This window comes from Scardinius erythrophthalmus (assembly GCF_964197995.2).
Source record: "Scardinius erythrophthalmus genome assembly, chromosome: 12".
Classification (NCBI taxonomy): domain Eukaryota; kingdom Metazoa; phylum Chordata; class Actinopteri; order Cypriniformes; family Leuciscidae; genus Scardinius; species Scardinius erythrophthalmus.
The window spans coordinates 18,643,431-18,670,097 of record NC_138232.1 but is presented as its reverse complement, the minus strand read 5'-3'; the positions used below and the strand labels follow the sequence as shown (position 1 = coordinate 18,670,097).

Below are 26,667 nucleotides of genomic sequence, written 5' to 3'. Positions count from 1 at the left end.
AGTCTAAGGGGGTCAGATCGGGAGACCTTGGGGGCCATTCAGTGTGTGAAGAGTGGGAGAACAGGGTTGCATTGACAATCCAACACAATGGGCAGCACATTGAACACATTTTATAAGTGGTCAGAAACTTGTAAATAACTCATGAATGAATAAAGTTACGTTGAAACCAAGCACACCATTGTTTTTCTTGTGACATTACCAATAAGTTTGATGTGTCACATGGCCCTCTTCCTATTGAAAAAACAAAAGTTGTATCCAAGATGGCCGACTTCTAAATGGCCACCATGGTCACCACCCATCTTGAGGAGTTTGCCCCCTCACATATACTAATGTGCCACAAACAGGACTTTAATATCACCAACCATTCCCATGTTATTACGGTGTATCCATATAAATGGCCCACCCTGTATATACACACACATAGTTTGGGATTTAAGAACTCTTAAGTTCACAGAGGCTGCATTTATTTGATCAAAAATATAGTAAAAATCATTAATACTGTGAAATGGTAATTGGTAACACTTTACAATTAGTTAACATTAGTTAATGTATTAACTAACATGAACTAACAATGAGCAATACATTTGTTACAGTATTTATAAATCTTTATGTTAGTTAATAAAAATACAGCTGTTCATTGTTTGTTCAAGTTAGTTCACAGTGCATTAGCTAATGTTAACAAATGCAACCAAGTAATACACTAAATGCTGAAATTAATATTAACTAAGATTAATAAATGCTGAAGAAGTTTTGTTCATTCTTAGTTCATGTTAACTAACTAAGGAACCTTATTGTAAAGTGTTACCATTATTACAGAGTAAAATAATAATTTTTTTTCAAAGATCTTTTGTGACATAAATTTTCATTTTTGATCAATTTAATGCATCCTTGCTGAATAAAAGTATTAATTTCTTTTAAAAATAATAATAATAATAATTGTATGGTAGCGTATCACGGTTTCCACAAAAATATTAATGAGGCAAAAAAGAAAAAGAAAGAAATGGTAATAAGAAATGTTTCCTGAGCATCAAATCAGCATATTAGAATGATTTCTGAAGGATCATATGATACTACATTAATGATGGTGAAAATCCAGCTTTGTCATCACAAGGATAAATTACATTTTAAAAGATATTAAGATACTTAGCATAAGAGACTTCAAAAATGTTTTATTTTTAAAAATCGTTATGATTCCAAGCTTTTGAGCGTGTGTGTATTTTTAATGAATTGTTCATTGTTAATTCATGTTTGTTCATTATGTATTCATGTTAATTTACAAAACTTGTAATGTCATAACTGTACGACTATATGCAGAAATGATTATGCCGTAAAAGTATTTTTCATTGTTGGTTGGTGATACCTAATGCATTAACTGATGTTAACACATTGAACCTTATTGTAAAGTGTTATTTTATTTCCCTTTTTTTGAGGTTTATTACAGTCTCAACACTTTCCCCTCCCTTCAGTGACCCCTCCGATGATGGGCGGCCCTGTTCCCATGAACACGGACATGAGTGGCCTGAGCCCCACCAACCCCCTGCAGTCTCAGTTACAAATGGTGCCCTCCTCTCACTGCACACCTCCGCCACCCTACCCAATGGACAACAGTATTTCCAGGTACACAAATACACTCGCAGTAAGTCTCTCTAAAATGGCACATACGTGAAAGGGAAATGGCGTTATCGTAGTACTGTTTAAAAGCTTACTATCTGTCAATTGCAGTTTCCTGTTGAGGCTGGGTTGTTCAGCCTGTTTGGACTATTTCACAGCCCAAGGACTGACCAATATCTACCAGATTGAGAACTACAACTTGGAGGTGAGGAATTTGCCTTTCTCCTTAGTGTCTATTTGTCAGGTGTCTGTTTAAGACAGCATCGCTAAGAATTGTTCAACGTGGAACTACAGCACAGTGAATGTCAGGATTCGGAGATCAGAGCAGTGGCTGCTGTATTCATGAGCTCTGTGGTATTTCCATCCACAGGACTTGTCCAGGCTGAAGATTCCCTCAGAATTCCAGCACAACATTTGGAAAGGAATCATGGAGTACCGGCAGACCATGGAGTTTTCTCCACCTCCCCACATCTTGCGCACCTCTAGCGGGACATCCACTGTTAGCGTGGGCTCCACCGAAGCCAGAGGCGAGCGCGTAATCGATGCGGTGCGCTTCACTCTCCGTCAGACCATTTCCTTCCCTCCGCGGGATGACTGGACCGATTTCTCCTTTGACCTGGCTCCCGATTCTCGTCGCAACAAGCAACAGCGCATCAAGGAGGAGGGCGAATGAACACTATACACGCATACAACGGCAACAGTGTACATTTACCGTACGCGCACACACTCTCTGTTTTATATTAACACACTTGGTGTTGGTCCAGATCGTTTCACAGTTTTCCTAAGCAAGTGATGATTAAAAAAACTGTGAGCCTCATAATCTAGTTCACTTAAACTTAAATGGGCAGATAAAATGCACTTAAAGTCCTTTACGGTTTCATTATCTTCTGGTGGATTTAGCTCTGGTTGTCATTTCAAGCCCCTTTACTGAACGCAAGCAGCTGTGGCTGAGGGGAAATGGTGCTTTGCTAGATTGTTTTGTCATTTTTACTGTTTCTTGAGACGAAGCACTTAAGAAATGCTGTTGTTACTACTCATAAAATACACACTGAACGTTTGGGGTTTCTTTCCTTCTTTTTTTTTTTTTATGGCCAACGGTATATTTCTACGTGATTGTTCTTTTTTTTTTGTATAAAAAAACAAAACAAACATTTTCCTCCCAGCAGGAGCTTTAGTGTTAATTGTAATCATTGTTGAGAGAATTCCTTGCGGTTGAACAATGTCATTTTTAAAAGGCTGACGTTTGTCCGTTTTGATTGTATGTATTTCGAATCGCACATGGTTCTCTATTCTCGCAGAAAGTGTTATTCGTCTATTTTTATTTGTGGTGTAAGACTGATGTTGTCATGTAGCCTCTATGTAATACTGTAAACCCTTTGTATCTTTTATTTGTGAGTCGCAAACACTCCAATACTAGAATTGCAGTGTGTAAGTATTGAATTTAATTGCTTGAACTGCTGTTTACTGGCCCGTAAACTATAAAAGTGATTTTTATCGGTTCATTGGCCAATGTGTTTGTACATTGTCAATGCAATGTGGCTTCAGTATTTTTTTTAACCAGTTTCCAATTCACTTGATACTCGTTGTTAGCCTTTTATTATTGTAATATTGCCTAATATTGTACAGTTTTTGTTTTTTGTTTTACTTTCATTTGACAACAGAGTAAACAATTCTTTATCAAACTATTAATAAGGAATTATTGTAAATATGTTGCAATGTACTTATTTTGATATAAACCAAAAATAAAACATATCATTTAACTGTTTTTTTTTCCTATAATTAAATAAAACAGGTTTCATTCAAATAGAAGTCAGACATGATGGACCTCATTTTGATTTATTTAAACAGGAGATATTATCAGTAGCATTCTGTGGTTTTAACAGACAAACAAAGGTTGAAAAGTTGAGCATTGGGGATAATCCTATGAACATATTTTAATTTACAGGTCATTTTAAGAATCTTATTCTCATTTAAGACTTCAATTTTTAAGCACTTGCATAGTGTGAAACTGACAGGACTATTTCCAAAAAGGTTACCATTTCCTCACACTGATTTGACCTCTGTTAAGGTTTATGTATAGATTATGTTTGATACTGGTAAATAGTTTATGTATATATTTATTTTTGATGGACACTGGATTCACAAGCCAGTTTTTCTTTAGTGCTTTCAGCATCAATACATAATACTTGCATTACTGAATAACTACTCAACAGATGCTGGTTCACATCTTCAACTTTCTTAATACATTCTCTCGTAAACTTGGCCATTACTTATAGAGGTCTCATTTTACTGTCACTGTCTCATCAACCCATTCCTTTTAATCTCGAAAGCAACAATCACAAGATAACTTCATGGAACCAGGTGATCCAACAAAAGGTTAACAATTTCTGGGCATTTTAGTGAATCAGTACAGAAAGCAGCAGAGTTGTGTGGAAGTATATGTGTGTGTCACACTGGCGCAGCCTCTTCTGCAAGCAACCATACTTTCCACATATGAAAATTAAGTATATATTCACCTCAATGCCTGTGATGAGGCTCCAGGTGAATTTGTTTGCTGTAAAAACACTGCTCTGATAAATATGTCAAAACTTTTTCTGTTACATGAGTATTCAGTAATATATGATGCTTACATCTTCAAATGGCAAAATAATTAGTGAGCTCAAACATTAAAGCAGAAAAAGAGCAATGAGGTTCCTTGATTGAGGTTCCAAAACCGTTTTCTCACCCAGAGGACCTGTTTGAGACTCATATAAAACAGCTATAGCTCATTAAGGCTCGAGACAGATAGATAACAAATCTAACTTGCTTAATTAGGTCAGTTTCTCAAATCAGAAATCGAAATCACAAAGCAAAATGAACAAAATCACCATAATGCAGGCTCATTTTGACATCTCCATGCCCAAAGTTTTAGAACTCCCGTCAATCATGATGGCAGCGTGCCCAAAGAGTCTTGACAGTATTCCACGTCAGTGTTGCCCAGGGAGGAGGATCATGACAAGAAAAAAGAACAAAACAAAAAAAGTGTGGGAATGCTCTACTACCCCCTTCCCCTTCAGGCTGTTTTGGTTGGAGCTGTGGCTGTCTCCTGGATGACCGGAGTGAAGCATTTCTGATGTCTCTGTCACTAAGAGCTCTCCATAGCATCTAAAACTTTCATGATTTGTTGTTTGATGACTTTAGTGGCGTCACCAGCGTCTGGAATTAAATACCTTGAGAAGAGAAGACAAGAAATATGCTTATAATCTTGCAAACTACACAAAGACAAGTAAATGACACCAGATGCCGTGATGCAAAAAAAAAAAAAAAAAAAACCTAAGAACATTTGCATATACTGTTATTATCATTAACTAAAACTATTAAAACAATTTTGTTCATTGAAATAAATCTGAAACAAAATAATTGGATGAAATATCTAAATAATAGAATAAATTATAAATTTTGCTTTGGCAACTAAATGAAATATATTTAAAGGCAGAGTATGCAAGTTTCACCACTAGAGGTCACTTAAGTTTCACCACTAGATGGCGTGAATAAGTGTGGAATCATGGGAGGTCTCATTTACACCTCCACAGCCGATGGAAAGCAATCCGTCGGGACTCAGGTAGAAACCATGTTCATATATGAGCTAATGTATTGCTGTTTAACTTGGTCAAAACAATCACACTAAAAATACATTTGAGTGTGTTGAAAATTTTGTGTTATAATGTTACTCTGTGCGTTCGCTCGGCGGCTGGTATGAGACACTTGTTGCACATTACAGTAAGCTAGATCGATATTAGAATATCATGTAGCTTGTGTTGCTAAACGTAATGCAATTAATTTTAAAATATTGTATGTATGGCTGTATTACTGTTACTACAAATTAATCTCTTTCTGATTATGCTATGTTAGCCACTTGACAAAATAGCGTTGTCTCTGAGGAATGGTACAAAAATGTTACTCAGGGTAAATCAAGAAAAAAAGAGATTCGAACAATAAGATTAACCGTGTTGAGCTATATAACAATGATTCGTTTTCAGGTCTATAAAAGTATCCAAACATTTGCTCACTTATCTAATAAAACACATAACATAATTATTAAAGCGTCTTTGGTGTTTCCATGGTTTCTACAGAAGTTAATTCTACGGAAATCGAGGGTAACGCGGATATGACATCATTGTCAGACGACGCAATGACACGAGCTGTTACACTGGTTAAAATGGCTGATTTCTCTGGATTTAAACATTTTTGAAAACATTTGGGAAAATGTAACAACACAAGTCAACAAAATATTACATTATATTGTTCTAGTAGCTTTTGGATATTTTAATACAAAAATCTTACATATTGTGACTAAGTTGAAGCACTAAACTTACTAATGGGAAATAATAAATAAATAAATGAACAAACTAAAACTGAAATAAAAACAATTAAATCTAAATAGTAAAATTTAAAGAAAAGAAAATGTATAAAAATGACAAAAGCACAAAAGACAAAAAACTGAAAGTGTAAAAATAAAAGTAAATTCAAAATATGAATAATATATTCTTAAATAGTACAATTTAAAGAAAAGAAAATGTATAAAAATGACAAAAGCACAAAAGACAAAAAACTGAAAGTGTAAAAATAAAAGTAAATTCAAAATATGAATAATATATTCTTAAATAATAATAATAATAATATGAATGTATTTTTGGAGTTAAAATACATAAAGGTCTCTTGGTGTCCTGTTGTCATATTCACCATACCTCTCTACAGCCACTATCTCCACTCCTGCAGCATTGTTGTTGCCAAACTTAAAAGTGATGAGTTCTGGATGCTTCTTCTTGGAGGTGATCTTCACCACAGAGTTTAGGGCCTGCCTGGACTGGATGTAAGCAAAACCTTTTCGGGCGGCGATCTCTCTCAAACAGTACATGTGTGTTGCAGTGATCAGCAGGTGACTGTGGAAAATAAAACAATAAATAAAACTGTTGTTTCACTACTGGATGAATCAGCGTTTTTTAACAAATCTCTTGAATGAATGTTTCAATGACAAATATATATTTTTAACAGTCACTTGTCGCCACCTACTGGCGTAACTATGTAATTGATACAATCTTCATTTGAAGAGTCAATTATTGAATAATTGTAAGACAGGAATAATATGTGTGGTTGAAAAGACGTTTCTTACCCATGATAACTGCTCTCTCTGTGTCAGCGGCACCATGAACACAGATTTGAACGTGATAGTTTTCGAAGGTTTAATAGACATGGCTGAATCATTGACATCTATGAATAAGACCGCGTGGGTATTTGAATTGAGATCGCAATCTTTTAATGATTAATCGTGCAGCTCTAAAATGCACCCACCAACCATCTATCAGCTGGGAAGCCTCAGTATCTGATAGGCTGAATTATTAACATCACAGTTTTTCACATGCAACCACTGAATACCTTGGCCAGAATATAACATAATTGTGTTATAAAGTTAGAATATAACCTTGCTTCTTTTCTTTTTCTTTTAAATGGAGGAACTTTTTTTTTATACTTAAACTTTTATTTGATGATTTCGCCTCACAGTGGAGCACCAATCCCATGTCTAGTTCTGATGTGCTCAGACATGTGGCCTCACCTTGGGAACATGTGTCCAGTCTCCTTAACTTCATTGCATGGAATATGGTGCTTCACATCTGGTTTGTTGATCCAAGTCTGTATATTGACAATCTCTTTCCTGTCATCATCTGATATTGATGAACTGTCAATCTCATCTAAAAGAAGGAAAGGAAAAAAAGAAAACATGAGGAAATACACAGGGACCAAAATATGAGATGACTGAGTGTAGTGTACCAAAAGTTGAATTTATAAATATCTAGAAGTTAGGTTTAGTACAGTGGTTCTCAACTAGAGGTCCGGGGCCCAATAGGGGGCCTCGACAAAATTTCTTATAGTTGTATTAATAATCTTAATTAAAACGCTTAAAAACACACACACACACACACACACACACACACACACACACACAAAGATGTACAACATTAAACTGACATTACATTTTTAAGTATATTTATTTTTATTACAACAGATGTTCCAGAGGTACATGTCAGCTTAGATTGGAAGGCTTTTGAATATTGTCTTGGAAAAAGGGTAGGTTATTTTGTTAATATATAGTTTTAAAAGATATTTTGTTTTGGTTCCCTAATACCTTGCTTAATAGAAATTATGATTAAAAAGAATTCTGCAAGCCAGTATGACATGGCATAAATCCAAGGTCAAGATTTCCACAAAAAAATAAATAACATTTTGGTTTGTTTCTCATCAAACTCTGTAAAATGCGATCCAAACACTGAATTATCCCATGTGACTTGAGCTGTATATTCTGTGATATTTTTGCATTTTGTTTTTCAGCTTAAAAGGTGTCAGTTTTTGTGTTGGATTTTCAAATACCAACACTGGCTTGTGCGTGTTTGATTGGAGCTTGAACTAAACTCTGCAGGAAAGTGGAAGTTGAGTTGCCTGGAGCAGGTTGAATGTCCCTGGTTTAGATGGACCTTTGTATTTACCTGTATCATACTCTTCCTCATCTCCGATGCTGAAAACAGGCTTCACACCCCTGTATGGCTTCCCCACCCGATCACTGCTGCTTACGTGCCTAAAGAAAAAAAGAAAAAGCATCAGAAGTACTTACAAGAGCCACTAGAAGAAAAAAGGTTTGTCCTTCACAGTAGCATTGTCTTCCTTGTGCTAAAACAGGCATTCTAAGAGCATGGTAGTGAGATGAGGTGTCCTCTAGGATTAGAAAGATGAATACTGTTAGTTGGAAGAGAGGGAAGTTAACATGTTTGCATTTTAACAAAGATGAGAATCAAAGTGTGGAAGGCCAGAGTTTACAAAGCGAATCTCTTAAGAGTCCATTTTACAGTAAAACTGAAGAACTTTAACATTAAATCAAAATTGCCCCAGCCTTCCACAGCAGAGATCAAATCTGTATAAAAACAATGAAGAACTGCAGTCTCCCTCCACACAAGTTAGGGGCATCAAAGAGGACTCAGACTTCAGGCTGTGAGACAGACACTGCTGGCATAAAACAAGCAAAGGCACAAAGTGGCAAATGCAGTGAAAGAGGTCAAAACAGCCAACACGGTCACAAAGTGACAAAAATACCTGTGGTTCACAGCTTCCACCATTCTGAGTGGTATTTGTGAATTCTACTACACATGCATGTGAATATTTGGTAGTGGATGACAAAGTCACAAACTCTAGAATATTACTCTACTCTGATGATATTCTCTGAAGAATTTTAGCAGGAAACAGGAAATTCAAAAGACTGAATAGGATATTTGTACTATAGATGCAGGTGATGCAGATGCGTATGGTGTTAGAGCATGAGTGTGCCGTTTAATCTGGGTTTTGAAAACCCCTACAATGAGCTAAAGCTGACAGCGCCACCTTGAGAGGGCAAGTTACGGAAACCGGATGCACGCTGAAGGGGGCACAGACAAACAGTAATGAAGTCTTACCGATCCAGTATTCCCTTGTCTGGCCAGGGTAGATTGAAAGACATTCTAGTGTGAAATAACAGGGCATAGGTTGGGAGGATTATTAAAAAAAGAAGACTTTAGATAATCAATCACTTTAAATAAATGCCTCTATGTAATATCATTTAAGTTATTTTCTTAAGTAAGGGGTAAAAAAAAAAGAAAAAAAGAGATATGATCATTTAACTCTTTTTTTCTTCTCATCAATTGTTCTTTTTGTTTTAATCAATAAACGGACATATCCGCAGAGAAGGATGTGAAAGAATCCCTGTCTGGTGAACTGAAGATTAAGGATGCTCACCTGTCCACCGGTGTAGAAGTGTTTTCAATGAAGCTGATCATCTTCTCCTTCACATTAACTGACTTTGACTTGAGAGCAAAAGTCATTTTGTTGACAAGTGATTTAACTCCTTTGCCATCTGTGCTGTTCAGTTCCCCCTGTATCAATATAAGAGATGGGCTGAATTAACTTAACCCAAGTTTGAGAGGCATTTGCTTATCACAATGGAAGTTGAATTTAATGGCTTGCTTTACATACAATGTCCACTAGATGACACTAAATGCCACCCAGAAAATGAAAGGAAGATGCTACATGTATTCAGCTTATTTTTCAAAAGGGAAGTAAGCTGTTTCCTATGAATGTGTGCGAGACTTCAGATTCCTTAGCCACTATAAGTAATTAACTAGAAGAATAACAAAGTGCAGTAAGCAGTAAAACTATTTGAGCTACAAGCCATTGTGTTTTAATTACAATAATACATTTATCAATTGTACAGCTGGAAGCCTCGCACATTCAAGATAAAAAATGGCCATGCATGCTCCTACTTAAAAAAAATAAGGAGGATAAATCTTCAGAGAAGTACCATAAATATCTTGAAAACAGATTGAGAAAATGTTGATGAGGAGGACATGGGCCACAAAAGCATGGTTTATGGGCTGCATGCCCTGAGTAGTGAGTAGCAGAGCTTTAATGCACAATCTGATGATGTAACGTACATCTCTCACACTCACATACACACTAAACTCACATCAGCTGAGCTGAGGCTACTGTGGGATCCTGAGGTGCTCACAATCCAGTGAACATAAACATTATCCGGCCCTTCAACATTAATATCTGCCAGGTGCTGCTGTAATGCTGAGAATAAAAGAAACAAAAAGGCAGTGAGTCTCATCAGCACAATAAAACTGCTTCTGTCACCATGTAAAACTGCTGATCAGATTTTATAAATGCATCCAAATGCATTACATTTTATTTATTTAAAGGCACACTATGTAAGATTTTTGGATCAAAATATTGAAAAACCACTAGAACAATGCTATATATTTTGTTGATTTGTGTACTTACATTATCCCAAATGTTTCTAAGAATGCTTAAATGCAGAGAAATAAGCAGTTTTAACCAGGACATGGACCATGCCCATGCGTCGCCTATCAATGACATCATACCCGCGTTACCCTCGATTTCCGGTTATATTTTGTAGAAACCATGGAAACACCAAAGATGCTTTAAAAAATTATGTGTTTTATTTGACAGGTGACCAACTGTTTGGATATATTCATCGAAAGAAAATGAACCGTTATACAGCTCAACACAGTTAGTCTTTTTGTTTAAATCTTGTTTTCTTGATTTACCGTGAGTACCATATTGACCGTGCCTAATATCGATCAAGCTCACTGCGGTGTGCAACAAGTGCCTCATTTAGTAGCCGCCGAGTGAACGCACAGAGTAGCATTATAACAACTTTCAACACACTCAAATGTATGACATGATAAAACAGCGTTGCGTTACCCTACATACGCATGACCGGAAGAAGCAGAAGCAGTCTGTGGCATTATAAAAGCTCCACTGCTCTCGAGCTGTGTGTCGTGCTTGTCTCTCATTAGCAATCACTCCAGCGGCCTCGTTTCGCTCCAACGGCTTTCGTAGCATTAATAAATCTTTAATACATTACCGGTCATCCATGAATATGATTTCTGTCCGAGTTCCGTCGTATTCTCCACCGGCTGTAGAGGTGAAGACAACAACTACCATGATTCCACGAAATCAAGGCATCATCAAGCTACGCCTTTGTTTTGAATAAACAACCTCTAGTGGTGAAAAGTTACATAGTGTGCCTCTTATTGTTTGTTGATATTTTATCAATTGCATTTTGTTCCAAATTTGGCCAGAAGGTACAGTGCACAGATGATTAAAAAAGTGTTAATGTTGCAACTGAAAATAAAACTTACCCATAAATCCACCTTTTGCTATGCTCACATACTCTTTATTTTTCTAGACAAAGGAAAGGAACATTTATTTCTAATAGTTATGAAATTCTTTGAATAATAATTTACACAACAATTCAATATGTAGCAGCAGACACAGTTCTCACCTGTAGAAAGTGGGCAAGCACCATGTTCATGTACATGTCCTCTTCTTCACGTCCACTGCCCATGAAGCACAGATGCTCTCCGCTGGCCACAGAGCCCGACTCCAGAGACTGCTTCTGTGCCTCCAGAAGAGACTTCACTGACAGGGCAAACTCAGAGGGGTTATGGAGCATCTGTGAACCAAGAAAAGGACGTGAAGGACACAGGTGCACAGAGCTGTGTGCAATTCCTCTGTGAGGCAGCTACACATATTAAACATAGTATTTTTGTGGAAACAAAGTGGATCAGAATCTCTAATTCAGAAACTCTATTTGACGTTCATATTAAGCCAAATATTTACAAATGCAATTGCATTTTCAAATCAAAGGCATTCTTCTCTGCTTGCAAAAATTCTTACCAGGTCAGAGTCCAAGTGAAAGGCAGTGGAGAGGTGACCAGCATTGTACTGCTCTGCAGGACGGCAGTCGACTACAAAAAACCTCACACCCTCCTAAGTAGCATAAAACCGCAAAAATATCATCACTTGAAATAGGGCATCACATGCTGAAAACAGATTTTCTGTTGGTGATTCGCATGCAAAGCTGGCAGAAATCAAGATGTTTTCAAGGTCAGAGGGTGTGAATTTGAAGAAATTGTTTTTTGCAATGTACATACATACATACATAGAGCACATCAAATATGGCAAACAGAAGCTCAAACATGCATGCTTGACACTCACAAAGATTTGTTCTTACACATCAAGCATGTTTACCATAATTGATGTGTTCTATGTATGTGTGATGATCAATGTTTATATGTGAATAAAAGCCTGAGTTAAATGACTTGAAAGTCTCTTCAGAAGGCTTAACTGCTTCATTCATAAAGATTAATTTTACAATGTCTTTATGTACTTTTTGAAGAACAGTATGAAAACATTAAAGCTATCTTCATTTGTCAAAGATCATGAGATATGAGGGAGTAAAAATAGTAAATGACAAATTTAATTTCTGGGTGAACTATCCCTTTAATGTTGAACCCTTATCAACAACATTAATAATCATTAAAGATGATTTGGAGAGGTCTTCAACAGTAATCTTGGAGTGGGGACTCACAGGTTGTAGCTGGTTGGCTTGCAGGATCTCAGGGACGGATACAGGCAGACAGAGTGCTTGACTCAGGTCCATGTCCTCTTCTTTTAGGGCAACCAGACTGCTGCCAAACAGATTATGGTTCTCCTGCACACACATCAAATACTTAAGCATGTAATACCTCAGGGCTCGATAGTGTGATTCACTTGCAATTGTAAATGAATAGAGATGTGGGCGAACAGTAAAATGTATGTGTACCAGGGCTCCAGACTAACTTTTCCACTGGTTGCACTGGTGCTACCAACTTTCTCAGTTGGTCGCACCAGCATATGATTTGGTCGCACCTTTTTTTTTTTTGCTACATACCATGGGATTAATCAATGCATGCTGATGAATAGTGGTCTTAATCTGCATAACCTAGTTTTGCACTGATGTAATAAGACTGACAGTGACACAAGACCTAATGTTAGCAAAATGTTTTAATCTTTTAACTCTAAAAAAAAACTAATAAAAAACATATATGTTCTTTAATGTTTGATTATAATTTTACTGTCTTCACATAGGGATGGGAATTGATAAGATTTTATCAATAATAATGCCACTGACGATTCTGCTTATCGATCCGATTCTTTAACGATTCTCTTATCGATTCTTGATAGCACTGTGTGGAAAAATGTAGTCATATGCTTATCAAAAAAACAAGTGGTTTTATTTATTTTAAAGCTTAAGCTTGAGTAAGCAAACTGTACTTTTTATGTAATTTATGTAATAAATAGAACCTTATTGTAAAGTGTTACTGATTAGTTATACACCGATTCAGACGTCTCCTGAGTTCACTGTTGGAAAGATCAGTTTTTTTAACCATTCATTAAAATGAATCGGTTCAAAAGAGTCATTAGTTCGCGAATTGGACGTGTCATGCGCGTTGTGTGATTATCCCAGCACTGACATGGACATCCTAGATTTGTGTCAACACAGAAAACATTTCATCACTGGATAGTTTTTTCGTTTAATTAAAGTGTTGTTTTATGTCAGCTGATTTTCCGGAACGCTTTTCAGAGAAGATAAGGCAACTTATTTAGCACAATTCACACCCAGTGGTAATTCAGGGGGGAAAAAAAATCTCCGAATGCTCGATGGAAACTCTTCCGACCTTTTACCACCATGTCGATTTATTTTGATTAGTATGCGCGCGGGAGAGAGCGCAAGACAGCGCCTAGTTTGGAGACGGTGTTCGTCTTGTTTACACTTTCGCCTGGCTCCGAAGAGAGAGAGAGTGCGCGCGCGCGACCGGGTCTCTCTCTCTCTGCTCTTTCTAACAGGTTAAACAAGGGCGGCAGTTCATCTACATTACTCACCGATCAAATAAGACTTTGGCGGGCGCTAAAACAAGTTCAATGCAGGAAAATACATGCGTGAATTTAACTGAGTAGTACATGACCATGTACTCGCACAAATGCGACCACATCAAATTTTAACTCGCACATTCTCAAAAAATGGTCGCATATGCGACCATTTTGGTCGCAGTCTGGAACCCTGTGTACTGTGTGTGAATAAAAAAAAGCCTGCAGCTCCTCAGTTTTGTGAAATGTAAGGTCATAAAACATCTTAAGTGGCATAACAAACATATTAACTATTTTAAAAGGTATTACATTTGAGGGTGGAAAACAGGAATTGTGATTCAGCCAAATTTGATTATAAAACTTTTAAATTATGCAATGTTATTGCAATGCACCACAGTTCCTGATCTATTGTGATGTGCATCATATCTCTAGGAAGTTGGAAATAAGAAGGGATATAATGCTTTAGCTTTAGGGATATAATGCTGGGATATAATGCTTACCTTATATAAGGTAAGCATATAATGGGGATATAATGCTTACCTTTCTAAGCGATAGAGGCGTCTTGCTGTTGTAATACTGTGCTAAAGAGAACAAGTCTTCAATGTCCTCTGCCTCTAGTAATGACGGAGACAGCTCCAGCATTTCTGAGAAAAAAAATAATAATACAAAAATTACAGCTGTACACTTGTCACAATGCAACAGGTTTTTGTAATGTATTTTTATTATTATTAAATAATGCATTAAATTAAACAATTAAAAGTAAAAAAAAAAAATTACTGATTATCTCCTCTTTGCCATCTCCTTCTTGGGCAAGAATGCTGTCTCTGGACATCAGAAAAAGAAGAAAAACATATTTTGACTTGATCTCATGAACACACGAGTAGAACTGCCATAGTGTAGTTCATTAAAGGGGTCCTATTATGCTTTTTTCTTTACTGTGTAATGTTGTGCATGAAAAAGCGATGCAAAGTTAGAAAGCACAATGTCCACTCCAAAGGGAGTTATTCTCTATATCAGTAAGCAGGGTTTCTGAACTCTCGCAAATGCCTCGATTGTACAATGTACAATCGGAACGTGCATGTCAATATATATACCGGTTATGGTAAGGGAATTACATTTCCGATACACGCTTTAAGTGGTAGACCAACTTACTGTTCAACAGATTGAGGTGGTTGACCAATCAAAGCAGACTGGGCTTTGCGGAAGGTGGGTTTTATACAAAACTGAAACTAAAACAGAGTGTTCAGACAGAGGGTGAAAACAGGCCCTACAACAATGTAAATTGTTGAACATTAAACGATGTATGAACATATTTAGTAGATGCCATAAACAAAATTATGAACCTGTGAATGAGCATAATAAGACCCCTTTACTCAACTAAGTGCACTGAACAGTCTGAACTGTCACATACTTGGCATTGACAAGGATGATGAGCAAGAGGAAGAAGATGAGAAAAGGGTCAGCCTGTTGGAGATAAACATCCCACAAGGCCTGTGTTACCTCAGGGAGACAGTGGCTAGAAAAGAGACTGCCCAGCTACAAGAAACAGGAATGCAAAAAAAAAAAAAATGTATTTAAGTGTGAAGTTCTTTAGCAAAAATGATACATGTATATTTGATTCATTCTAGGAATATGACCATAACACTTTTTTCAGACTAGCTCCATAGCATGTATAAGTTACGTATAATTGATATACTAAGCTAGGGGTGTCCAATCATGCTCCTGGAGGGCCAATGTCCTGCATACTTTAGCTTCAACCTTCATTTAACACACCTTCACCAGTTAATCAAGGTCATGAGGATTACTAGAAACTCCCAGAAGGTGTGTTGGGGTAAGTTGGAGGCTTGGAGCTAAATTCGTTGGCCGTGTACGAGCAGGTTTGGACACTCCTGTACCAAGCCAAATATTTCATCAACTATTGCCAGAAAAAGACTGACCCAGCTAATGGCGTAGGAATCAGGAGTGATCTTTTTTGTATCCAGGAAGGAGCAGAGTTCAGGCTCATGGTACTGCAACAGGAGCCTGAATAGGTGAAACGGCCGTCCTTTCACAAAACAGTCTCTGCAAAGGACAAACAATATGACACTAAATCAAGGAAACTGATATACAAAGCATGCATGTTCCCCCTCTGCCAGCCTAAAGTGTTTCACAGTTAAAGTTGGTGGAATTTAATCACCTTGAACAAAACTGAACATTTCAAAACTGGCCTTTTGTCTTTTTAGACAAGACATGGTAATTTCAGGGATTCTGATTTTCTACATAATACGCAACATTTTATTATTATTATTATTTATTATTATTAAAGTTTGATCAAATTACATCAAACCAAACTTGTCATTGCACAAATAAATCCTGGATCAGGTAAGTTTTGGAGTGAAAAAAAAAAAAAAAGATTAAAAGCAAAACTGTGGGGGTTTTGTTTATTATTATTTTTTTGTATAAACACAGACAGATGAATACTCCTACTACCGTGGGATGTATTTATTCATGATGGCATAGAAGCAGTTGTATAGGTCTCTACGGGACAGCTGTAAGCCCAAGAGTGGTTTGAGGATGTGTGGCCAACTAAGATCTTGAGTGAATGTGACATTTCTGGATTTGCAGTAGAAGGTGATCACTGACTCCACATCTGACACCAGGTCCCGCCCTTCCTCCACTGGTATCCCCAGCTCATCTATATGCAAAGATTGCAGAGGTCAAAGATTAGCATCATTATATAAAAAAATCCTACTGATTTTTATGGGGCTGTATTTCACAACACTGTAAACTACGGCTTGTGGGAAAAGTAGTAGTACATTGCTTGATGCCTTGTTCTTGCCACACTAGCTATTTTTACAGAAAGAACAAGGAAGAATAACTAACTAACCTTTATACAGGAAATTAAAAAAAATTTTTTTTTTCAATTGTACTTGTGATAATAAATTAATTCACCATAAAATGGAATAGAGATTTTCTTCCGCAACGTGACGTTGTGATTGAAACAACTTATCAAAAATGGGCTTGGTTGCAAGCTTGCAGTTGATTGTGGAGAGGTGGGGTTCAAGCAAACAAAATAATTAGAGAAGTCCGGTATAAGTCACTGAAAGTCTGTCATTTTCACTGGAAGACTGAGTTATGACATTTTGATCAAACATTAAAGGTTGTATCAGTGATTTCAGGCCCCAAAATTTTTTATCACATTCATCTAATCTTTCCTAACGATCCGCTAGCTGCCCGCCCCATAAGCATGCCGTCAAAAAAAACGCGTCTCTGTAGGCAGCCTAGGCTCTAAGATCTGCACACAAAAACAATTGGTTTCACCAACCACTCAAAACCAAAACAAATAGTGTTCCAACCAATCACCGACAGGGGGAGGGTGTTGTGAGGTTTTGAGCCAGCTTCTTCTTCAACTCCGACTTCGCGTGCAGCCGTACACGAGCACAAAACCTCACAACACCCTCCCCCTGTCGGTGATTGGTTGGAACACTATTTGTTTTGGTTTTGAGTGGTTGGTGAAACCAATTGTTTTTGTGTGCAGATCTCAGAGCCTGTTGTTTGTAGAACAACATTGGGCAGGATGTGAAATAACTTCTTTTCTTTTAATAAATACAAATTTTGTTTTTTATCCAAATAAAAAAAGAATAAAATACAGAGACATATAACCATATAGCCAAAAATACTAAGATATTATTTTTTTGGTCATATGGTGTAGTACATAACCACGCATAAATGACAAATTGAAAATGAGGAGAGGTGATTCACCAATAATCTGCTGACTGCGGGTGTGAATGAGCGTCTGTTCTGCTAGGTCCAAAGCCCCATCCCATGAGGACAGACTATCTCCTTTACCAGACACGTTCAAAGCAATCTGTCAACAAACATGAAACTAAAACTTAGAAAATTAAACAGAGAAAACACCTACAGTTCAACAAGGCTTTATCAGCAGCACTAGGGTTGTCAAAAATATTGATATTTCGATATTGATACTGAAATATCTGAAATAGTTCCAATACTCCTTTTCTGCAATATTGATACACAACACCAGCTGCACATTCTCACTCTCTCTCCTCTCCGCATGTTGTATAACAGCTTATTGGATCCGTGCATAAGCTCGTATAGTGACAGCAGCCTAATAAACCTGATGCTTTCTGTCATGTTAATCAAAGAACAAAGAGAAAATCACTCGCTGATCTTGACAGAATAACTTTTGTAACTTTATTTGTAAGCATTAGTCTGTATTTAATTTTTAGAATAGAAACTATCCAGTGTTGTTTTACATTTGATTACTTAAAATTCTGCAGTATTTCTTTTCTGAATACTACTGTTAGACCCACCTGAAAAACCTTTATTTTAATGTTTATTTAATTTGTCTCTTTATTCTATTGTACTTATTTGTGCTATTGTTTTCAATTTGTTTATTTATTCTATTACTGACTGTTTACTGGCCTTTTTTTCTAAATGTAGTTGAATTCAAACAAAGCCTCCCTGTGTGTAAAATTATGATATAACAAATTATCTGGATGGTGGTATATATGGCAGAAATTCCAGTATCATGACAACTCTAATTAGCAAACCATTAGATATAAGCTAATCTCCTACGGGGGTAAGTTTAAAGGGTCCTACACTCCAAGCTAAGCTACAGTTTCCTTAATGGCCATCTGATCAATACAGAGGCTCTCTAAAGCCCTTTGGGACCCATTGACTCTGAGGGAAATTCTTTAAAACAAAGCCCTGCATGGATCTCTTATGTATTTTACACATAAGACTTTTTCTGTCTCTCTCATCAACACACATGTACAATCTTTCCACAGCTTTTTCATAATACAAATAGTCTATTTCCACATGAGGCTACACAGGCTGATTAGTCAAGCTGTTTAGTCTTTATACACTTACCATCCATAACTTTGCCCGCTGTGGTGGGGAAAGGTTTCGGACCTGGATGACACCATCCTGATCAGTGTCCAGATCACATTCTGCCAAGTCAAGAGCATCTGCCAGATCCTGATTCCTTCAGAAAACACAGTAAATGTACACATGACACACTGTGACCTGACCACTCAAACTTCACTCAGCAGAAGTCAAGGGCAGATTGACCACATTCAAGTTTTCTGAATTCAAGTGTTTGCATTACCTACATGTACGCAGAAACTATGCTACCAACTATGCAAGCAGAAACAGAAGGGTTTTAAAAACATTATATAAAATTTCTATATTTCTTCCTACGACTCAAAAGCTGGGGGTAGGGCTGCACGATATTGGAAAAAACCTACATTGCGATATTTTGTGTTTCTGCTATATACAGTATATTGCGATATGAAAACAATTTCACCAGATGATTTTAATAGCTCTATTTGTAAAGAATGAATCATTCTAGGATGATTTTGTAGCGGACTAGCGGAGTGCATCTGCAAAGAAAAATAATACTTACAAGCATAGATAAAATACTATAGAAGAAAGATACAAATGAAATAAGCAGTTTTACAGGTAGGTAAATCTAACAGTATTCAGGTACAGAAACTGAATAATCAAATGTAAAATCAAAGTCTTCACTGCATAAATAGAATATTACTAATATAATTAATGAATACAATTTATATTTGTTAAAGCTACAAAAATGCTTTGTTGTTTGATTTACAATGGTGACACGAACAGCTGCTGTTTAGGATGCTTTTGCTTTAAGACAAATGCACGGTTCCAATATAATGATATACATATCCGTTTTCTTTCTCAATTGTTTACAACACTGTGTTTATGAGGATACTCGCCAAGACTGGCATTTTGACTTTATTTTGTGTGCACGTGTCCGTTTAAGCTCAAAAGGATGAGAAAGAGAACTGATTTCACTGTTCACGTGCTGTCTGTGCAGCTCTGTGTGCACAGATTTTTTGACTTGATTTTTAAACTTGCAGGACTTAAAAACACATGCAAATGATAAACTTTCACTCGATGATGGTTAAACTTTGCAATTAATCAATGATCATGTGTTCCGAACCTGGGAAGCAGCTGGCCCGTTCGGATCACGGATCTATTAATCCCTACTTGACATTTCTCATACTGCGATGTGACTATCGCGGATGTGCACGAGATTGATGCTGAATATATCATGCAGCCCTAGCAGGGGGTATGAAAGATTTAAGATATTTTTGAAAGAAATCACACCAAGGCATCTAACATACAGTAGTAATATTGTGAAAAATTACTAGAATTAAAAAAAAATCTGTTTTCTATTTTAATATATTTTAAGATGTAATTTACTCTTGTGATGGCAAAGCTGAATTTTCAGCAGCCATTACTCCATTCTTCAGTGTCATATAATCCATCAGAAATCATTCTAATATGATGATCAGTTTGGTGCTCAAGTATCAATGTTCAATGTCTAAATAGGTTGTGCTGCTTAATTTTTGTGTAAAACATAATAGGCTGCTAATTTCAGGATTTTTGATGAATGGAAAGTTCGCAAGAACAGTATTTATTTTTACATTGTAATCATTTTTATCATCATAAATAGGGGTGGGCGATATCTCGATATTTACGATATATCGAGATATTTTTTAAACTCGATATGGATTTTGACATATCGTATATATCGATATATTGTTTATATTTAATTCTGATTTCGCCAATTTGCTTGTTTGCCTTCTCTGTGTTGTGCTCGCGCTCGCCCTCGCCCTCCTCCGCCTCCTTGCTTTTTTTGTTCCCCCTCCCCTCGCGTGTTGTCTCATTCAACCAAGTCCCCCGAGTTCGGTCAGGCACATCAATCTTTCCCCGCCCAGCGAGTGCTTGAAGTGCGTCAGAAACAGCGCGCGCGCGCGATCAGTTGTTGTTGGTCATTTTTTGTGTAGCGTCGCCTCTCGCCGCATTGCTTTTGTTTGAGGGCGATAAAAACACTCACACTTAACATGCTCCCCTGTAGAAACGGGCCTGGCAGCTCGCGCCAGGTCTAGACACGGTGAAAGTTTCCTGATTGTGACGGATGGCCGAATTTACATGACACATTATAAATTAGCATTAGCCTAAGTTACCTATTCTGCTATATACAGTGTCAAAAAGAAGAGAAGAGGATAAAGGTGGATAAAGACAGAGGTAAAGTGATGTAATGAATGAACAGTTTATCTAATTGCATAGTAGTAAGATACTGTAATTTAATGGCAGTTATTTTTACCTTAAACTTTATGCTAGCAGTTGTTCTGAGTTCCCCAGAGGCCCCAGACAGTGTGATTTTGTAACAATCATGTCAATTTTTAGATGCATTTTTATCACTTTTTTTTTAATTAATGTTTTACTCTACAGTTGTGCAGTTTTGGGGGGATATGTGGCATTTTTTTTTTATTTATTTGCCAAAATTAGTAATGATATTTCTATACAGGTTTATTAAAAATAGTGCAATATGTATTATTTCTTCCTTTATTTTACAGTTAAATTATTATTTTTGTATACAGGGATTTTTTTTTTTTTAAATGTCGCAGAAGCACTTTGTTCCTACATGAACTGCCTACCTATTTGCACTTCAATAAAAAAAGACTTTGTGGTATTTGGCATATTTGTTTTTGCAGTAGTTTTCGGGGGGTTATTTTTCCTGTAAAGATATCGAGATATATATCGTATATCGAGATATAGCAAAATATATCGAGATATATTTTTTGCTCCATATCGCCCAGCCCTAATCATAAATGTCTGTACTGTCACTTTTGATCAATAAAATGCACCCTTAAATTGCATTAAAAAAAATTACTGACCCCAAACATGTTCGTTTACTGATCAATGTGTTCACGTGAATAAAAGCTTAAATTAAAACTGTTTATCATATAACGCAATCGTGTCTCTTCAGTTGACTTGGATTAATTCATATGGATTTATTTTACAATCTTTTTTATGAACGATTTGAAGAAGTTTTGTGAGAATAGACTTCCTATGGAGGGACAGAAATTTCTCAGATTTCATTACCAAGATGAACTACTTTCATTTCCAAAGATAAACAAAAGTCTTGGAACGACATGAGGGTGAGTAATTGATGACAGAATTTTCATTTTTGGGTGAACTAACCCCTTTAATATAAAGAGAGTATAAAGACAATGGCAACTTATTCTAATTAACCTATACCAGAATTAAGGAGAAAAATAATTATTTGTGTTAAGTGTCTGATGAATTTATTCTTATTCAGTCAAATGCATTTTTATTTAAACAACAAAAAATAGCACAGGAAAAAAACAAAAAGCATCTTGTGTGAACAGCAGTGGCATGAATCATTTATGAGCAATATGCTGAGCAACTATACAGAAATTAATATCACCACAACAAATGAGGTGTGTGTATACACGGTAGCTGACATGGCTGTGCGATGAATACACATTACTGAGAATTCAGCTGCAGAAAGAGGCTTCTACCAAATTCAATATTCAGTCAAAAGGGTATTCAGTCTCTCTGCACTGCTCTTCTGCACTTTACTCTCCTCTAGGGTTTCTCCAAGAGCTATTACAAATCCTAGACACTAGCAGAACAAGCCAAGAACCTGGTACAGGGTTCTTCAGGAGAAAAAAAACAAACAAGCACTCGACTTGCACTAAATTGCATTTTAAGCTAAAAAAAAAAAAAAAAAAAAAAAAACGAGAAATCCTCTGAGGCCTCTTTGCCATCTGCTATACTGCCAGGGAAAGAAACTGGCAGACAAAGCCCTACTCTCACACACTACTGCTGAGAACAACTGTGCTGAAATCAAACAATGAGCATCACTCACACAAACACACCGCAGATGCTCCAATTCTTTCACACACACAACCTCTTCTCAGCTGCAGCAAAAACACCCCTGACGCATTACAAAATAAACTCTTTTTTAGAGCAATAATACAAAACACTTAATTGCGTAATAAGAACCTGCAATATAGTAGTTAATGGCATGAATGTTTTTTACAGCATAATCATTTTCAACCCATTCTAACTGATTATTCCAAGACTATCAAAAGTCGTTTTCGCAATTTTGACAAAACCTCATTTGTTATCGACCTAAACAACATCACCATGGTGACACATTTATTTACACCAGTGGAAAAACATGGTTAAATAAATACATCAAGAAAACTAAACACTGTAAAGGTGTAACTGTAGTAGAAATCAAGTTGATTATTGATGATGTGTTCCACAATCACTCTAAAGTCCTGACATACTCTTAGGGCCCTTTCACACCTACCTTGTTTGATCCGGACTTTTCAGTTTGATCCGAATCAAAATTACAGGTGTTAAACCTCCCCCGGACTAGCCTGGAAATCCAGACCTAAATCTAAAAGATTAATGGTCTGGCATCGACTAATGAAATTCGGCCAGCTCGAGGGGCGGCACCAAGCATGCATTTGAAAATCTCACTGTACGCAACTGGATAACACTACGACCAATCACAACAATAAACCCCATATGCTTAGCTACCAGCGGAGCTAACTGGTAGATTATACTCTTACCGCATCCGGACGGCAAAACAGCAAAAACGTCCTTCTTGCAAAGAAACGATTCGAGCGGCGTCTTCGTTCCTGTTTTAGATAAAAAGCCAAGTCTAACTCGTTCATTGTAGCGGCCAAAGCCGTTTCAAACAGCTGGTATTCATCCATAGCCAATTAGCCATCTTGCAATGTTTACTAATGACTTCGACGTCACAGCGCTGTCGTCATCTGTTTAGCTCGCGTCTGGCCCGCCTATATCAGATACACCGATGTGATTGGTGCAGCTCAGATCGAGGGGCATATTTAATGAGCATCATTACTCGACACCAGAGTAACTCGCTGAGCAAATTCAACTTGTGCTCTCGCGAGAACTCTGGATTACCAGGGTACCCCCGGACCACAAACAGAGGAGATTTGGTCAGACGAAAAGAGGTAGTCTCGGTCCAGATCAAACTTAACAAAGGTTTGGTTCGTTTCTAGTGGGAAAGCAATTTCTGTATGGTTCGGACTTTCAGATCATTTACAAGAAGTTCTGGTGGTTCTCGCAGGATTACTTGCAGTCTTGTCCTCCTTTCCCGCAGGCAACGATAAAATGTTCGCACAACGAGGACGTTCATTTGGCGAATTTGAACTAGCTTCGGCCCTCGAGTATAGTTGGTGTTGCAGGTAGTAATGCCGTAACAGTATAGTGGCAACGATATGCGTCTGTTCATTCATTCTTGTCAAAAAATTTTTATTTATTTTTTCATTCTTGTCAAAGTCATCCGCCGAATTGACAACACGCTGACGTCAGGTGGGCGTCCGTTTACAAATCAATCAATGTCAAGATGCAGCCCACATAGATGATGATGACAGGATAAAGCATGTAAAGTTATTTAGTGCGCTCGCATAATTGCAATGTGAAACCAAACCAAAACTTACCGAATGTATAAAATGTATCAAAACACTTTGGTTCAGTGCTTGGTGTGGACTTTTAGGTGTGAAAACACCCTAGAGATGAAGAAAGCTGTCTAACAACAAGCCATACCAAGCATTCAAACCTGGGGTGAAAAAAATGCAAGTTGCCACATATTTAGGATGAATGCCTGAATAATGAGGTATGAAGCTTTACAGTCAATACATTCTTTTTAAGGTGCAACCTAATTAACATGCAAACATCTGTGGTTAATAATGGACTTAGAAATCACAGCCTGAAATATATAGCCTACCACCCTGCCACAAACTTTGCTCCTTTTATCTCTCCTAGGGAGTCATTTGTCTTCCTTGTCATTGTCTATGAAAACAGGAAGGTCCATATTCAGCATAAGAGGAAGAGGACACAAAGGCTCACTAAAAGAAGTTAGAGGAATCATTAAAAATCTAGGATTGAAAGTATTTTTGCCGATTTAATTGTCATTACACAGTGTATCTCTTGTTAAGCAAAATCATTTTTAAAAACTATAATGGTAATAGTGGATTATGAGAAAAAGAGTACTTTGCGGTGACCTTCAATATAAAAAGAGTTTACAAATGCCATGGCTGTGAATTACATCAGGGTTCAAAATTCTTCTCAGAATAATTCTGTTGAACTTCTACGCCACATGTGCAGATAAACAATAAAGCAGAAAAAAATGTTGACGTCAATAAGCAGTCAATGTAGTTGGGCTGAATTCCTCAAGCATTTATAACTTGGGAGGAGTTTCTAATGTTCATACTTATTTCAAATCTGTACAAGACATACTGAAATATTCACAAAAGAGTCCATACTCATTCAGAAGAATCACTTGAGGAAGTACCAAAAAAGGGTGAACCACCCATGTTCAGATTTATTTATTTTTTCAATTCCAGAAAACCACCACAGCTATTAAATATGTCTTACAGAGCTAAACAGAATAATTCACACTTTTAAGGAGAGCCGAATACCGTAAACTGCAATCATACATACCATATAAGTAACGTTAGGGGAAAAACATGGTCATAGTGAAGTAATACAGGAGATAAGAGATTATCATAATCATCATCAACTCTATTGTGTCCATTCTGTCCAAAGCTACGCTAACACCTAGCAAAAGCTGTTTTAACACAGCCAACTGCTAAGGAAACACAACAATGACATATTTAATCTCTTAGAAGACATATTATACAGATCACCATAAAAATAAAAGGACTATGTCGAACTGCTGAGAAGGTCTGAGAAACAGCTGGAGTCTCAAAACAATACACTAACTGCTTTGACTAGCCAGAGTAGCTGCTTAGCACAGCATCGCTGTCTCACAAACGGATGTCGTGGAAAAAACTACGTGATTAATAATCTCTCTTCAACGGACTTCAAGTTCCAAGTGATAATATCAGACTGGGACCAGTAAATCGTTCTGCGGTAAAATTTGATCAGTGGTGTTTTCTTACCAGCTGCCTTGAAGCACTTCCCCTACAGCATCCGCCATTGCTGTGGTGACGGTCCACGTCAAACCGTGTCGTAAATACCAGCGTCCTGTCGCTAGGACCACATGCGCGCGCTTGACACTAGTCTAGACGTGACGTAGAACGCGATATTCAGCGGCGCGCGACTTAAGCTTTGATGAATAAAAAAATTGCATTCTAGACCTGGTCGGTTTCAACACGGTATGACACTTGTTGCCTGCCTCTAACATAAATTAGTCTTTCACTTTTTTGTGCTTGTGCATGTAGCCCACTGTCTTTTTAATTGATTTGAAATAAATTGTTATTCATTTTCTGCCATGATGCATCCCCTTATTGTATGATTTATGTCATATGTAATGTGTTATTGAATAAACCAAATAGTTAACCACTCGACTGTATCTTCTGGTCTAAGTTTAATTTATTTGCCACGTGACCGAAAATAGCCTCATCAGCAAAGGAGGCGACAAACATTGATCATTCCAGAAAATAGTGTATTACAGAGATTTAATTTAGGCTACATAATGGTTATCCTTGTTTTTTTTCTTTTTCTTTTTTTTTTTTTTTAAATATATAGTATACGTTTACGCCCTATATAGCCTTCAAGCATTTTTGGGTGGATATGAACATTTTTATTAGAGGGTAAAATAACCTATTATATTAGACAAATAATTTTGATATAGCCTCTATATGTATTATTCCACTAAAGTTTTAATTATTTTATTTTTTCTTATACTACGTTTTAATTATTCAGGGAAATTCCACTTATAGCCTAGACAAAGGGTCAGCGTCCAAGAAAATTATATCAATTTCCTCCAGGAGACCAAGGACTTCAGCACCTGGTTGAAGAATATTATGTCATAGGGGGTCTGTTTTCACACAATGTTTTGCAAAAAATAATCTTGAGACCTGATAGCCTATCATTTTGTTAATTTATCACTAAAACCACTTGCTCAGAGCAAATTCTGATGACAAT

At 36.9% G+C, this 26,667-nt stretch overlaps 2 protein-coding genes across 17 annotated transcripts in view; one reads left to right on the top strand and one right to left on the bottom strand.

The window, feature by feature from the left end:
• tp63 (tumor protein p63) overlaps positions 1-3,376 on the top strand; it is a 43,412-nt gene extending 40,036 nt beyond the window's left edge. For 6 of the 15 annotated variants that reach the window (XM_081380307.1, XM_081380306.1, XM_081380303.1 and 3 more), the window contains 3 exons: positions 1,467-1,617; positions 1,723-1,816; positions 1,982-3,376. In XM_081380307.1, the coding sequence (XP_081236433.1) occupies positions 1,467-1,617; positions 1,723-1,816; positions 1,982-2,284 (548 nt within the window). In that variant the 3' untranslated portion in view covers positions 2,285-3,376. Of the gene's footprint in view, positions 1-1,430; positions 1,637-1,722; positions 1,817-1,981 lie in introns of all 15 variants that reach the window. The other 9 variants (XM_081380304.1, XM_081380301.1, XM_081380294.1 and 6 more) reach the window with 4 other exon arrangements.
• A 52-nt stretch (positions 3,377-3,428) lies between these two features.
• On the bottom strand, positions 3,429-25,793 carry tbc1d23 (TBC1 domain family, member 23). Of its 2 annotated transcripts, XM_081380311.1 has the most exons (19): positions 25,680-25,735; positions 18,760-18,874; positions 17,629-17,734; positions 16,357-16,561; positions 15,825-15,948; positions 15,299-15,423; positions 14,665-14,711; positions 14,428-14,531; positions 12,569-12,691; positions 11,875-11,967; positions 11,480-11,650; positions 11,337-11,379; positions 10,136-10,242; positions 9,409-9,545; positions 9,090-9,134; positions 8,133-8,221; positions 7,205-7,340; positions 6,339-6,533; positions 3,429-4,820 (listed from the first exon to the last, which is right to left on the bottom strand). In XM_081380311.1, exons 1-19 carry the CDS (start codon positions 25,715-25,717, stop codon positions 4,736-4,738), a joined length of 2,088 nt encoding a protein of 695 aa, XP_081236437.1. In that variant the 5' UTR covers positions 25,718-25,735; the 3' UTR covers positions 3,429-4,735. The 2 variants fall into 2 exon arrangements, with proteins under 2 accessions (XP_081236437.1, XP_081236436.1); XM_081380310.1 differs by lacking the exon at positions 9,090-9,134 and having other exon boundaries at positions 25,680-25,793.
• Between the last annotated feature and the right edge of the window lie 874 nt (positions 25,794-26,667).

Excerpts from the sequence above, each read along its gene's own strand:
- tbc1d23 (XM_081380311.1), bottom strand. The coding sequence starts at position 25,717 with ATGGCGGATGCTGTAGGGGAAGTGCTTCAAGGCAGCTG. Across the intron at positions 17,735-18,759 it reads AGCGGGCAAAGTTATGGATG|ATTGCTTTGAACGTGTCTGG; the intron begins GTAAGTGTATAA and ends GTTTGTTGACAG. Across the intron at positions 7,341-8,132 it reads TGAGGAAGAGTATGATACAG|ATGAGATTGACAGTTCATCA; the intron begins GTAAATACAAAG and ends TCCTTCTTTTAG.